A 16,423-nucleotide genomic window follows, 5' to 3' on the forward strand; every position below is an offset into this window, starting at 1 on the left:
AGTATGGGCCCACCTGGGCACAACCTGGGGACCTCAGAAGAGGGGCCTCAAAAATGAGATCCGGTTGAAATTGTCTACAATTTGCAAGGTAGGGCCTCAGAACCACTTGGCCCATGATGCTCTTAGGATGGCCCCGTTCTTTGTAATGGGGCAATCGGTCAAAAACAATAAAGATTATTATTATTATTATATATTCTGGGCAACAAGTTGACCAGGTATCTAATTGCAGATCTGTTACGTATATTTATTTTGCGCATGTATTGTGGATTCAGATTGAATTCTGTGTATGCAATATTTGGCGGAGATAGATTGTATTTTTATTGGTAACATGTGCACACACATGGTGGACTTGAGAAGATGCGGTCACACCCATGGTCGTAACTAAGGCAGTTGAGGGAGTCTGGTGCCCTGGACATTGAACCAGAAAGGGCGCTGAATTTACTCTCTTTCGTTAAAAATTATGGGGACTGCTACACCAAAATGACACTGTCCCCAAGCAACAGAGTAAATTCCCTTTTTTAGTTGCAAGTCGAAGTTGCTGAGGTCAGGGTAACAGTCACACTTGACCGTAAAACAGGGGATTTAAGTTTAAGATAATTCTCATTTAAATTATTTCATCTTTGCATCAGTCAGCTGTTAAAAACCTTTGTATGGATAGCCAATAGTGACATCATCCTCGTATATTTTGTTTTGCCTTTAAGTTTGACCAAGAATTAGCTCAAAATTCATATTAGGTATTTATATTAACAACCCTATTGGAGAAAAATTCATTGCAACACCACAACCTAGAATTGTCACTTACCAATCAATATTGGTGTCTCCTTGTCAAAGCAGTCCATTAACCATGTATTAATAATTAATTCATGGTCTAACCTATGTGATGCCATACGGAAACACATGCCTAATGCTTTCTTAACAATAATCTATAATTTTTAAAATGTATGTTTAATACTGATTAGTAGAGCCTGGAATAAATGCACTAAAAAAGTGGAGAAATATGCTCTAAAATATGCAAGTATGCACTTAAAAATGCCAAAATATGCACTTAAAAATGCCAAAATATGCACTTAAAAATGCCAAAATATGCACTTAAAAACCCAAAAAATACACCAAAAAAATCCTGAAAAAGTTAATTACCAAAAATTAGAAACTATGCATTTAAAAAGTCACCATGCAAAAAAAGCAGATATGCTTTTAAAATGAATATTTTCTATTTCTTGGTGCATATTCATTTACAAAAAATATCCCCACATATGCATATACTGCATATTCAAAAAAATACATATTTTTTTTAAGCACTTTTAATTTCTAGTTTGTTGTAGCTGCTCAGTAACTAAATAACAGTAACAAAAGAATTTTAAGTTATTACACTACTAATAATTAGACTATTTCTAAAAAAATTGAACACTTTTGACATATCTCTAGAAATAGCCTTAAAAATAGAACACTTGATGTTTGGAAAAATATGAACATTTCTATTAATTCACCAAATTCCACCTGCGGCACAAAAACCGATGCCATTAAAATACAGTGAACCCCCTCCCCCCCCTTAAGATGCCATCACGCTTCTTTTACTGCCAAGTAATATTTTCCCCTTGTATAATAGAAGTATACATTTCAAACCCCTGATCAACGGTTAATCCTCTTTTACGAACGAATTTTTTTTGTGCCGCCGGTGACTGCAAAAGAGAAATTTTACAGTATTATTAACAATATTTATTTGAAAAATTATAAAAAAAACTCTCTCTCTCTCTCTCTCTCTCTCTGATTACGCTTAAATAAAACTTTAAAAATGTGCACTTATTCTGAAAATTCTTTGATTTTATGCATTTACATGCATTAATGCTAGAAAAGGCTGAAATATGCAAATGCATTTGCATATAATCCGGGCTCTACTGATTAGAATTTCGTGCATATAAATTAACGCACCTTTTTTAAAATTACTCAAATATGTTATTTGAATAATCTATGGAATATGCATATAAAAATTGTGAATTTCTGAACAAAAAAATGTGGCATAGAATGGATCTTCCCACATCCTTCAGTCGGGAACCCAGGTCCTATTTCTCACGGGTCCCCGTTTAATATCAATTTATAGTGCAAAAGACATAAGGGTAACCAGATTCATTCTGGTCTACAGAGGTACAGCCCTCTCAGCACTAACCCCTTTCCCATGTGTTGCCAGGGCCATCATTACCAGAAGCGTGGCCCGGTGAAAAATAATAACGGGGCAAGATTTGTCTCAATTTTAGGGCGTCAAAAATGTTTAGGACTCCCTTCACCTCCATTTTATATATTTTGTAAGGAAAGAATAAATCAGCATCCATTCATACCTTCTATAGGTGGTGTTAGCGTTGGTTACTTTTAGCTTTTTTTCAATAAATTCCAAAACTAAACTAAAAAAAGTTACTGTTTAATAACATTTTTTTTTTTTTGGGAAACAGTTTCAATGAATTGTTCTTTACTTATTCATTCCAGCTGGTACAACAATATACAGGGTGTCCTTATTTCATTAAGTGTTTGTCGTAAAGAAATGGTTAAAATTTTAAAAATGCTCAAAATGTATTCAAAAAACCACCCTGTACCAATTTTCAGAGCGACATTAAGAACCACTACTGAGAGGGATTACTGTTATACCAGGAGGCAGTTTACTTAGATTATGGGCATTTCCAAACAAGATTAGAAAAAAAATTAGTGGAAGAGGGACTTATCGGGATACAGAGTATCATTGAAGTGAGGTTTCATAAAAAAATATTGTTGGTATGAGACAGTATCCCTGAGTATAAGAGACAGAATACATTATTAAAAAAGCAATAATACAATAGAGAAAGTAGTTTAGATGAAAGTTAACTCACATGAGGTATAAAATCTGCTCTCTCTTTCATCAATGATGATATGCAATTTCTTTGGGGAAAAATTTATAATTATTTCTCTTTTCTGCTCTGCATGAGAACTTCCCATAATGGCCAGTTACCAATAACAAACACTGATGGACAATATGTATATATCATATGGTTATGACAACACATATCTTAAGCAAAGGCAAGTAAAAATATAATCCTTTTCTAATTTATCTCAAAACTGCTTGTCATTGGACAGAGAAAATTCGGGAGGGGGGGGGGGTGTCACCAGGACACCTAAATTGTATCGAACATGTGGGAACATGGATTTAACAACAAGCAATTTCTGAACTGTAGTTTTTTTTTTTTTAATCATAAATGGCTACCACCAAATTTGGAGGGTGGAATAAAAAGGTTTTTGGAAGACTGGTCAAGAGCAAGGTCTATCTAGTCTTTCTTTTTAATTGTTTAGTTTTGGAGAACAGTCTTTTGCCGCAACATTTCTAAGGTTCTTAATGACGGATGAGTAATAAAAGAGAGAGCATATATGTGTGTTGCGAGCACAACAATTTCGTTTCCCCCTCCCCATTATATTTTTTATTAATAGAGTTGACACCTCTTCCCCACAACCTGGTCCTTTCCTGAATAGCCCAATCTGTTTTTGGCTGTAGGTTGGACTGTTGGACAACAGCCATTCCAAAGAATTGGGGCTGCCGCTTAATTGTGATTGCCATGGCTGGAAGGCAACGTTAGGTTTTATGGCTCTAGTTTCAACTAATAAAAGCGCTCTGCTTCAAAAAGAATTTTGACCAACCCATTATAGAAACACGTTGGGGTAAGGGGGGGGGGTGGTTCCAGGAAATGGAAAAAAAGAGACATAACTACCATGAAAAGTGGGGTTTCATCCCTGCTCAGAAAAATCCACTGGGAATAAAGAGGGAGATAAGTATACCCAGACTGTTTTTAAATAGGAATGATGAGCAAGATCTGCATTGAGAAACTCTTGTCTTTTTGCGGGCCAGTATACCAGCCAAAAGTAGCTGGTTTTTTTACTTTTGTTAGTATGTTTTTCAGGGGCAAAACTAATGCAAAATAAATTAGGATCCATATTTAGAGTTTAAAAACATTTTTTATTCATATTTGGAAAAGAGCGCTTTATATTAGAAATTATCTATTAGCTGAATTTGAATGGTGTTGCTCAGCAAGTGAATGGTATTGCTCTCACAATATGAGCAGATATGTTCCGGCATCCCTGCATTTCTGATTGATTTTCTAAGGCACAAAGGGCATATACAGAATCAACATACTGATGTTTGAAAGGAACAAAATGGGTTTGGGGAAGAACGAAAGAGTCATGAGGAATCTCTCCCAAAGAAATTTTGCGTAACTAACCTTGAAAAAATATCTTAAATCAATAAAAATTGATTAAGGTATCCGACTATGTTTAAAACAACATTTCGGAAGAAAATATAAATCCCCCCCCCCCATTTTTGGTGATTCTAAACCAGGCCTTGTTTTGCTTATATTACACTTAGAACCAAAGTTACACTTCAGAGTTGCATTTTTACGAAATAATCTGTAAATGAAAATTTAAAAGGTGTTTCACAAAGAATGCTATTTCTGACATTTTACTTGAGTGAAATACTTTAGTGTTTACTTAGCAAATATGATTTCTAAAAATTTATTGACCATAAAATTGCAAAATATTAATATATTTTGTCATTTATTATTAAGGTTATGAACCAAAATCTAAGGTCTATCACAGAGTTTCCCCAAAGTGGGCCATATACTCTTGGTGGGAGATGGAATGGTCCGGGGGGGGGGGGAGCGGTAGAAAATTTTGGTATAACATAGGACAGATACAGAAAACTTGCTTAGTGAAGAGATATCAATGTTCCAGGAAAGGAAAATTAATCTCTGCGCTCACAGAAACTCTAACCTCAGTCTCTCGTATGCCGGACGAGTTCTCTACCAACTAAGCTATGAAGACAGATAGAATTTTCCCTCCTTGGGACATATGTATATGCTGAATGGTTCCGTGCAATGGACGATGGCCCCCTCCTTGGGAAATTCTGTCTTCATAACTTAGTTGGTAGAGCACTCATTCGCCATACAAGAGACAGGGGTTTGAGTCCCTGTGAGGGCAGAGATGAATTTCCCTTTCCTGAAACATCGATATCTCCTCACTCAGCCAGTTTTCCATGTCTGTCATACTAACAAGGGAGAGTGACGTCTTTCATCATATAACATAGGAACAAAAAGTTTGGGAAACTATGGTCTAGCATATGTATTTGTCTAATTACATCTTACAATGCTTTATACAGAATATGTTAAGTGACATTTCAAACATTTACACAAACATCAACAGATATGAATGTCAATTGAGCAGATTTGACTGAACATACCATATAGTCTTTTAGATTTCAGTTCATTTGAATTTTGACGAACATTGAAAAAAATGATGCAGAAATCATTAACAAACTAACAGGGGATGAAATCACAAACCTGATTATTGAAAATGGGGGAAAAGTTTATACCAAAAACAATAGTACAGCTATGAAAATCAATGTATTAAAGCAAAAGAGTGAGTCTCAATTAAATCAAGTTATGTAACTTCTTAACTACAACTTAAGTGCTACACAAGAAAATTGAGAAATTTACATTTGAAATTTAGTTTATTGCATAATTTTCATTATTTTCTCATTAGAGAAAATTGATGTTTCTTATTTGATTAAATTTATATCTTAAAATATATGAAAACAGAAAAACAACGAACCTCAAATATAACACCTGAAATAAGGTGAGGGTAAGGCTGTTGACTGGACAAAAATTCGCCTATCACTTTGTTCAGAACATCTTGCATTGGAAAAAATTCCATCAAAAATGGTGGCAATACCTGACATATGACCTCTGCCTCGAAGTAATAACCTTTCCGAATTCTTAAAAAAAAACACACAATTAAAAACTAAATGGAAAACACATGCAAATAATATCCTCAAACCAAAAAACAATGCTCTTAATAAATAAATAGAGCCATGTACAAAATATCTTTAAACAAATTTAATATAATTTTACATTATCATGCACTAATAACCACTGCTGGCCAATACGCATCTAGCTGCGTAATTCACGCATCAAAATTGAATTTTACTCCTCCAAAGGGTTGAAAATACTCCATTAAATTTTAGTTAATTTTTTCAATAGAGTAATTTCTCCCCGATAAAAATTAAACAACCCTGTTTCCCAAAAATACCCCTTCAAATTTTGAAGAGAAGTGATATCACTCTAGAAAAAATATTTTCGGATAACGCTGATAATGACCATAACATAAGAATGCACACCATACCAAAATACACTATAAACTTCATTATAAAACTAATAATTTCAAATGAATGTTTAAATTAAAATTGGAAGTTGATGAGCAAGTACCTAAATCACATTCAATAATAATTGAAAATGATTTATAATGTGATGATGATTCATGAAAGGCTGAGGGGCATGACAATGGAAGTCGAGAGGGGCATAATGCTGATGATGCCAATTCATACATGTGCATATGCATTAGATCAATCGGCTTCATCACTGACACTGGTGGGGCATTCCCCCATGCCTCATCCCAAGAGCTCTGCTCATGGTCACATACCTCAGAAATGATTAAGAAGGTTAATGGTCTAGAAATTCATGATTTAAAAGGCCACAGTAATGTATACAACCTTTTTTTTTTCACCAACACATAAACTGCTAAACAGCCCTTGCATACTGTCAAATATTGTTGAGATAAGCTCATTTAATGAAAAAATTTTGCTTAATATCAATTACACTCATTGCAATAAAAATTTGCGCACCCAGAAGAAGTCGTCAAAATCAAACGAAATTTTACACATGTAAGTACTACGTTGATATATCCAAGAAAAAGGATAATTTATTGCAGAAAAAAGTACAGATGAACAGAAGTTTTAGTACTCTGTTGGACCCCCTCTAGGGCGCATGCATGATGCGATACGAGCGGGCATTGAGGCATACAAGTTCCGTATGATGCCCTGAGACATCTCGTTCCACAGTTGCTGTAAATGTGCCTCTAGTTCGACCAACCTCGTAGGGTGTCCAACTTGCCGTCCCAAATGATCCCAGATATGCTCGATTGGCGACAAATCTGGGGATAGAGCAGGCCAGGGAAGGGTGGTAATGTGGCGGAGGCAGTCTTGTGACATCCTTGCTGTGTGTGGCCTAGCATTGTCTTGTTGAAAAATGGCTCCTGGGAGCCCTGCCATGAGTGGCAACACATGTGGCTGAAGGATGTTATGGACATACCGCTGGGCTGTCATTGTGCCATGGATCAAATTGACCGTGTATCGTAAGCAATGGCACCCCATACCATGACACCAGCTGTGGGAGCGGTGTGTCGCTGTAAAGCGAAGGCAGGATTGAAGCGTTCACCACGGGGCCTCCACACACGAACACGATTGTCATCACTGCTCAAGTTGAATCTCGATTCGTCGCTGAAGACGACCTGGTTCCATTCCGTTGCAGTCCAATCCCGTCGTGCTCGACACCACTCCAAACGGAGACGTTGGTGGGTGGGTGTCATTGGCAGCACACGTAATGGGCGCCGCGATACCAGATGTCCTTCAGCCAGGCGCCTTGCGATGGTTCGGGAAGACACAGGGGCCCGTAGTGAAGCTGCTGCCTGTGTCTGGATAGGGACCAATGAGGCAGTTGGCTACTAGTTGACGAGCTACTCGCCGAGCTGACCACCCAGCTTCCATCATCCCAATGATTCTTCCCCTATCGAACTCTGACAACTGCTCATATGGTCTTCGACGGCGGCGTAACGGCATGTCTACCTCAGCATTTCCTTTGCGAACGATTAAATACACTCCAGCAAGCTCTGCTTACCTGTTTTATACTCCAAGGAGAACGAAGTTCAATGCCCTCTAGTGGCATTACGCAAGGCGCAATCACGCTGCATTTCTAATCATTTGCACATCTGCCCGACATGTACCTTCAGGCCAACTTTCGTTTCGATCCCACAATTATTTCTTGGTGCGCAAATTTTTATGGCAATGAGTGTACATTGACCTACTTGCATTGATGGATGATATTGGAAAGAACTATACTACTGTAGTTTTTCACATATCTACCACTTGGGTGCAGTGGCGCAGCCAGGGGGGGAGCAGAGGGAGCAATTGCTCCCCCAATAAAAATTTTGCCTACATTGCCGCCTATTTTTCTATATGACTTTGGATCTTTAAAAAAACTTGAAAAATATTGGCTTTTTCATTTTCTATCTTCATTGACTAAAATAATGAGTAACGAAAAAAATATATACATTTATATTTGCGCCTCTTGCAGTTTCACGGTGATTGGATTTGTACTAACCCTTAAGAGAAGGAGGGAAAAAAGAAAGTGGAGGTTTTCATTACCATTTTTGACAATTGCTCTCAAGCTCTTCATCTGGAAGCATGTTCATATCAGCCTCTGTTCCCCACCTTTATTAAAGGGCAGAATCTAGCCCGCTTCTAGCTGTAACTTTTTTTCTCTTGCTATTGGTCGTTCTCGGTAGAGCTCTTTGAAATACCTTTAATAGGTATGAGGATATGATTTTCATGAAATGCTCATTCTGTTTTGAACAGCCACCAAGAGCATTGACTAAGGCACCTTTTGAAGAAATTAGGCACGGGAACCTATTGTGGACAGACCACTGAACGTATGAAGTAATGGCTAGGATTTAAGTGCCAAGAAGTATCACATTTTCTTTGGGTGCTTTAGGTAGAGCTTGAGCTCCTAGAAATACCACTTTATGTATGGGGGACTTAGCTAGATTCACAACGCCTAGAAATGACAAGTTATCTGCAGGTGCCTTGGCAAGACCTTGTGTATAGGGCAGTGTCAAAGACTAAGAAAATTTGGAAAACAGCTATGAGCTTTTGAGCCCTAAAAACCCAAGATTTTGGGGCACAAATTGGGGTTCTGGAAGAGTTTTTCTTAAAGGTGGGTCAATAAAAACCTATAATCTTGGGTAAATAGCACTCTGATATGTAGAGAATAGGAGAGGAAATTATAGTCTTCTATATATATATTGTCCTATATTATACAGTGATAGAGCATAGTTTTATGTTAAAATGTGATTTTTTCAGAAACATTGTCTTTTTTCATGGTGTAGTTTCTCTTTTCTATGAATCACTTTGTTTAATCATTATGCATATACAGCAGCGTGTCCAATCGGATAAATTATTCCCTGGAAAAAGTTATGGCTGGTGTGTTTGTTAACTCATGACACATATATCTCCCCTCCAATTAACCCCAGTATTTTTTAAACTTTTGGCACCCGTGCCCCCGACTTCGTCATAATTTATTCGTAACTGCCCAGAACAGTCTGACGAAGGGGGTTCTCGAACTTTTTCCACCCGAGGTGCCCTTTCCCCTATTCAATGCTTATCCGCGAGCTCCGCCTGCTCCCTAAAGCTTTTTAACAAAAAATATTTTCATAAAAACCTCGTCAGGGTCACCGTTCCGTGGTGCCCCTGACGAAGATTAGAGGAGCACCAGGGTGTCGCGGTGCACATTTTGAGAACCCCCTGGCCTAATGCAAAAAAAACCCCACTACAAAGAACTGAATATAAGAACGCATCAATAAACCAATGCGTTGAGACATCCCTCAAAAAAGGGTGACGATGAGCCACGAGCACATACACTTTGAGAATCCGTAGAAATATTTCTGAAATAAAATAATAAAAATGCACAATATATATCACTCATTGCTTTTTAAAGCAGAATTTCGGGCGTTATTTGTTTATTTCTTGCAACACATCGGTGGTCTATGCAGGGCAGTCTTACGAGCATCAAAGGGACTTTTCTAAGGCCCTCTACCTGTTCAGAAATGCCTTCTCTCTCGAAAATTTTAACTGGATCTCATTTTCATGAAGTCCTTTTTGCACTTGAGGCACCTGGACCGGGCAGGGCCGTATTTATGTTTTTGCCGCCCCCTCCCATTTCAGTCTAACTTTTTTTAATCTCCCTCCACCCCTCCCATGCCATTACTGATAAATCATAAACAAGGCATCTTCAACCCATTGCTCACGAACACCACAGTGCTCTCCGAAGCATCCAGAATGCTCGATGCTCGTGTCCAATTTCGTGCTCAAGAGCACTTGGTCAACGTTACAATTGAACACCTTGTACAAATTGCATTCGAGGGTTGAAATAATCCTGATTTCATGCATTCATATAACAAACTTTCTATACGGGTGCTCACCTTTTGATGATAGACACAGGCAGTGCTCTCATCTTGAAAAAAAGTTGAAGACCTCACAGAAAAAAAATGGTACTAATTATTAGTTGCGTCTAAATTTTACTTTTCTTTCCTGTATTCGTATCCTACTCCGATATAATGATTGCCATATAACTGGGGGTGCTCAACCTCAGGCCAGGGGCAGCTTAAGCGAGGGTGCAAGGGGTGCGACGTACCCATGTGGCAGGTTGTAAGGGGCAGCCACGTAGACGTCCCCCAAAATTTAACATAGTGAAAATTCACATGACATCAAACTTTTGAGTCATACCTCGACAACGGAAATGTTCAGAAAATAGGCAGGATCTCTGACCATAATACCAGAAATAATAATGTAAGCTATCAGGGTGGTTTGAGGCAAAATCCGTATTCATGCGGGACTTATTTTTTGCGCCTCTTGCTTGTTTCCTCCCCCTCCCCATAGCCCCTAGATCCTGCGTCAAGGCTCATAGGCTGGAATCTTTCGCGGGACCCAAGCTAGTTTTTCCATGGGCCCTTTCTACAGTTAATTTATAGTGTAAAAAAAGAGACAAAAATTATAAGGATTCAGTCCCGAGCCCCTAAACTGGAGCCCTGAGTGGCTTACCCTTAGGGACAAGCTCCTCCCTCACAACGTATCCAAAAAAAAAAAAAATTTCGCCCTTTCATCTGGAATTTGTCCCCCCCCCCCAGAGCAGACAGAAAATATTTTCTTTGATTTTTTTCGGCCAATGGAACTGTTTTTACCCATTCACCTCGGATTTAGCATCCCTCTTGAGCGGCATCTCATGTGGCCACAATGGGTTGTATGGACAAGCGCTGCTCCTGTATCCTGCTCTAGGATGGGAGGAGGGGGCATGCCCTCACCCAGAATTTGTTCAACAAGTCAAATGAGAGCCAAGGAAAAATTCCGCTTCTGATTTGTCCGGTACCTGGAGTACCAGAAACACCTTTGAAAACAATTTCTTAATAAAAATAAGCTGGTTATATATCATCTTTACAGAATAAGTGATGATGGGTCACAAAAATAAGTGCTATGTCCAGGATTGTTATCTGGCATTATTAGGAATGGTAAAAAAATTCTGAAATGGAAAAGAATTTCTACTTCAAAAGCTGGACATACGGTCACGCACATTTTGCATGGTAAACAATGATGTGCGGCTTTCTTCTGAAAAGAAATCTGGTTTATCTCGAGGTCCCCTTCACGGAAGCCCTGTTAGCCTCCTACCAGGGTGGCCATTAGAGGCGGCATATGAAGCTTCGCACCCAGGCGGCAGATAAGCTCGAGCCGTCCCTGCCTCAGGCGTCTACACATTGATGGAAAACACTCATAGATTTAATTCGAATGTGCGCACCATGCTTTCTGCATAATTGGTTATAGTCTAGCAACAAAATCAATAATGCATTACATAATTTCTATATATATTATCTTTAACCCCACATCCTAAAAGGTATTTTGAAATAATGAAATACTTTTTTCAAAATTGTTTTGTAGACCAATTAAAATTCTCGATGGGGTCCGCCAGTGGTTTTTGCACTCATGTGATTTAAATGCTTGCATTACCTGAATATAGTGTCCCACAATTGCCTGACGGTTTTCAAAATGGGAATAGCAAGAAAACAGTGACAGATATTTGAGTCATTCTTGCGGAATGTAAATGTGCGAAGTGAGAAATTTCATTAATGTTTCAAGGGATTGTATAGTTATTAAAATTAAAAAAATTAACTTTTTATATGTACACCCCATGCTCAAAAACTGAATTAGAAAATTGTTGCCATCTCTTCTGATGTCAACAAAGAAATTTCCGCGTTTCTAAAATCTTTAGGTGATAGTCAAAAATGAGCCACATTTAAAATCAGTGACAAAAATGCTTCACGAACATTCATGGTTTCCAAAACTTGATATGCTCATCAGCTCCCAGATAATTTTCCATAATTTCAATTCTACGAATAATCAAATTTATTATCCATTCTAAATACGAATTAATATGGGATTTACTGAGTCATAATTAATTTTTTATATTAAATTTAAAATGAAATGAGTAATAGCTAACATATATTTTGTTGTGGTCTTTTGTTTCTATATTTCATTGAGTCATAGGTGGAGAATGACTTGTAAGTCTGGGGGGGGGGGCAAGATGATGATGTCAGCTCATATATACATATATACATTAGATCAGACTCCACCTTTGATGGTTGGGGGGGGGGGCAAAGCCCTCCCACGCCTCCCCCATATCTCCGCCCATGCATTGAGTATATTTTTTTATTGCGGTATGTGTAGTTTAATATAGAGGGCCATATTTCTTGGAATAAGCACCGCATGAACGTATGCATCACTGTATAGGAAAAGAAAACTATCACAATATGACATTTTGTTTATGAAATTAAGATAAGGCCCACATCCGCCATACATTTCTGATATAAAATTTATTCAATGTTCATTTTTTAATTTCGGCAATGCTTGCTAAATGCTCAGCAACAATTGTCAAATGATTTTAAAAATGCTACTCAGTTAATTGACAGTTGAATATTATGAAATGCAGTAGTCCAATATCTTAGAAATAGTGTTTTTGAAACGAAAATGAGCATACGTACCAAAACCAGTCTCTAAAATCAGGTTTTTCAAAACGTAAGCAACACGATGCTCGTTCCATGAAATAAGGGGAATAATATTGCAAGTTTGAACGAACAAAAAGCAAACTTGGCACCCTTCCTGTTCCAGCGCTCAGGCCACTACACCCCTTTGCTGTGGTGGCCTGAGCGCTGTTTTTCCCTTAGTAGTGCCCCGCCTACAACTGTAAAAATATTCAAGCATTACACTTCATTCACATTTTGAAACACAGATGGCAGCACTAACTTCATTTTATGTAGTTCCCAACTTCAAAGTACAAATGCAAGCCGATTAAAAAGTATTGCCACAGAGAGCAACAGACCTACAATGATACAATCATTAAATCATTGCACTTCACTCTTTCAGATAAATTGATGGCAGCACTACAAATAACAAGCATTACACAGAAAAAAACTTCACATTCGGTTCATTACACATACACACACACATTCCAACATGCACCAATTCATTAGACGTTCTGCAGAGGAATATGGACGAGTGGAAGAATGGTTTAGGAGACTGTAAAGAGATGTTTTAAGAATGAAACTAAGCATTCTATTTGCTTTTTTGACCACCGCTGAACAATGCACAGAAAACCTAAGCCTCATCAATGAGAATTCCCAGATCGTTGACTCAAGTTTATCTGGAGTATATCTCCCTATCACTTGGATTGCCGACTACCCCCATATAGCTTAATAAGATAGGAAGGAATAACTGAAAAAGAAGAGATGAAATAATGGGAATATTATAAAGTCATATTTTCATGTTTTTAAGTCATAAATGCTTGCATGCATATTTTCAAAATCGTTAGGTTATAAAAATGTGAGCCCTAGTCATAACTAATATTGTTATACCAAAAAATTAGAGAAAATAATGCCTCTAATAAATTTTTACTTCATTCTTTTTAAATCTGAAGGTATATTTAACTCCATGTTTGGCTGCACATTGCATGATTATATTTTTATTTTATAAAGACAAATATTTTCTAGATACTGTCGTATATTTTGGGTTTGATAAAAGCATATGCACACATCTGAACAAAAAAAAATTGAGAAAATACAAAACATAATGTTCATAATAATTTTTTTTAAGAAAAATATTTAATATTACTATGATATTGTGAGAGAATGGCTTATAAACCTTTCAAATAATGCTGTAGCACGTTCAAATGCAGCTATAAAGCTGTCAGTTTCTAACTGTTTTGAATTAGTATCACTCTTTTCAACAACTTTAGATCTGCTGGAAATTGCATCTGCTGATAGAAATACACTATTGCTTTTTCCTAAATGAATTAAACAAAATAAATGATCAATGGTTTGAAAATATGCATTTACAAATAATACGTAATTGATTAAAAAAATGAATTTAAAAATAATAAATCGATTGAAAAAAAATACACATTACCTATGTATACACATGATAACATTATACCCAATGCTGTTAAAGAGCGAATGGAACAAAATGATGAGACCCTGATAAAAAAAAAAATTAATATAAATATTACAATATGAAGTTTCTATATCTTATTAGCAGGGCCCGGATATTGTGATGGCATTTGCATTTCTTGCATTTTCCTGTTTTTTAACTGTTAGGGCATTTTTTGAGTTTTGAGGCATTTCTTAGAATCTTCAGGATATTTTTTCACTTTTTAAATGGAAAGGATTTAAAAAATTATATGAATACTGATTGCATTCAGCACTTATGAAGAAATATGTTAAAATTTATTGGAAAATAAAACATGCTTCTTGGCTTCCTAACCATAGGCATAAACCGAATATATTTTATATATTTAGCAACAGGGCCCCAATGAGATTTTTCACAAGCCTCTCGAAAGTGAATTTTTTGTGAAAACAAAAAAATGATAATAATCCTCTCAGACCCCCAGGCTGTGGGGGAAGCCTAACTGATATGTTCCTAACCAATTCATGAATTATAACTCATTTATTAGAAATGTTCTTTTTTATGAAATCTAAACGTTAAGAAAAACATTTACTAAGATATTGATGTCAGAACTTTTTATTTCAACTTTTGGACATAACCAATTTTTCCAGAGAACTTTACTAGTTTGATGGCATTTTTTCAAGTTTTGGGAGCATTTTTAAACATCAATGTTGTTGACCTACAAAATAAAAATTCCCAAAAATGACAAAAAATGCTATTAAAATAACAAAACAAATTTCTTAAGAAACTGAACCAGCCATTATATTGACTGGAGGTAAAAGAAAAATTCTTATAGTATCTATTGAAAATCACATTTATTCTCAACATTAGATTTCATCAAAAATTGCTGATTGGAATTTTTCAAATAAATAATTTATAATTTCTGAGTGTGTTAAGGAAATCTACAAGACCAAACAGAAATTTCTGACCAACTAGAAAAGACAAGATAAACTTCTCTCAACATCAACAGATGTCCTTGGGGATATTTGGGGAAGGGGAAAATAATCTACTCACAGTGTTAATTTCTCATCAATTTCAAAACTTTTAGATGTTCCTGTAAAGACATCAAAAATCTTTCTCCAGGCAAGTTTGTTTTTTTTTTCAATTATTTTTTCAAATTTCATGACAGCAAAAGTTTGTCTACCCCACTTTTATCACACTGACTTTATCAATATCATCAATAAACTTTATACTTTTCTGCAAGAACTAAATGGTGGATTTAACAATATTTGCAAGGCAAAATAAAGCTAACAAAATCTCACTGCATGCAACATTCTTATGGACCAAAATTATTCAACATGGATTTGAATATTTCGAAATTCCTGCTGTAATACATGCAAGTACATTTTCACACGTTTACGTAATGAAAATTCCTCTCTCTTAACATTCCCATACAGGATAAAAAATTTTTGAATTCTCACTTTCATTTATTGTTTGGTTAAGTGTGGCCAGTTCTTGGAATTTTTAATAAATACTAATTTTATATGAAATTGAAGTTTGTTTTTTTTTGTTCAAAAAAATTTTTAGCCTGCTTTTCATTTTGAAAAAATTCCAAAAGTGAAAAAATATCTTAAAAATGCCAAAAATGCTCTAAAATGTGAAAAAATGCCTTGAAAGTATAAAAGTATTGAAAAATGCAAAAAATACAAATTTCATCAACATCCACGCCCTGCTTATTAGCATAATTCATGATTAAATAAGGAAATTTGAAAAATAATTTCAGTGGCAACAGATGTGGTGTGTAGAAAACACATTGTCTTAGAAAAAATTAGTTTTGTGGTATTTTCTTAAACACCGGTGGTGTTGGATGATTAGTAAGTACGTATAACTATGCCGATAACTTAAAAATATTATTACTAGTATGATTAGTTGAACAAATAATCAATGAACGAAAGAAAATAATTCCTTTGTTACCCTTCTTTGAAAATCAACTTGGATAGACTACGTCCCCATCTATATTCAAAAAATTGAACTTGCATCGAAAAAGCTCTTTTAAATTCCGAAATCTGTTAATTAAATTGATAATCAAAGTACTTTCCTTCAAGATGAATTGCAGCAAATGTTCAGCTGAAGTATGTGATGTTAAAGTATTGAAATGCAAGAAATGTCTGGATTTGTTTCATCCAATTCGCATTGGAATTTCTGAGGCAGTTTCCGTAAAATGAAAAAGGAAACAAAAAATAATTACATATGTAAAAGTTGCAAAGAAAATGAGGATTCTGAGAATGAAAAACCATCTAGCGTGGCAAATGTTTTGAAGAAATT

At 36.1% G+C, this 16,423-nt stretch overlaps 1 protein-coding gene across 1 annotated transcript in view; it reads right to left on the reverse strand.

Moving 5' to 3' along the window:
- The window catches only part of htt (huntingtin), a 441,906-nt gene that overhangs the window by 17,185 nt on the left and 408,298 nt on the right, over window positions 1-16,423 (reverse strand). The window contains exons 52-54 of the mRNA XM_089233919.1: window positions 14,123-14,190; window positions 13,859-14,000; window positions 5,617-5,779 (exon numbers count right to left, since the gene is read on the reverse strand). Of these exons, the coding sequence (XP_089090045.1) occupies window positions 5,617-5,779; window positions 13,859-14,000; window positions 14,123-14,190 (373 nt within the window). The remainder of the gene's footprint in view (window positions 1-5,616; window positions 5,780-13,858; window positions 14,001-14,122; window positions 14,191-16,423) is intronic.

Source organism: Pholcus phalangioides, unplaced genomic scaffold (genome assembly GCF_987345545.1).
Source record: "Pholcus phalangioides strain wild (caught in Gottingen) unplaced genomic scaffold, Ppha-v1.0 ptg000007l_1, whole genome shotgun sequence".
NCBI classification, from domain to species: domain Eukaryota; kingdom Metazoa; phylum Arthropoda; class Arachnida; order Araneae; family Pholcidae; genus Pholcus; species Pholcus phalangioides.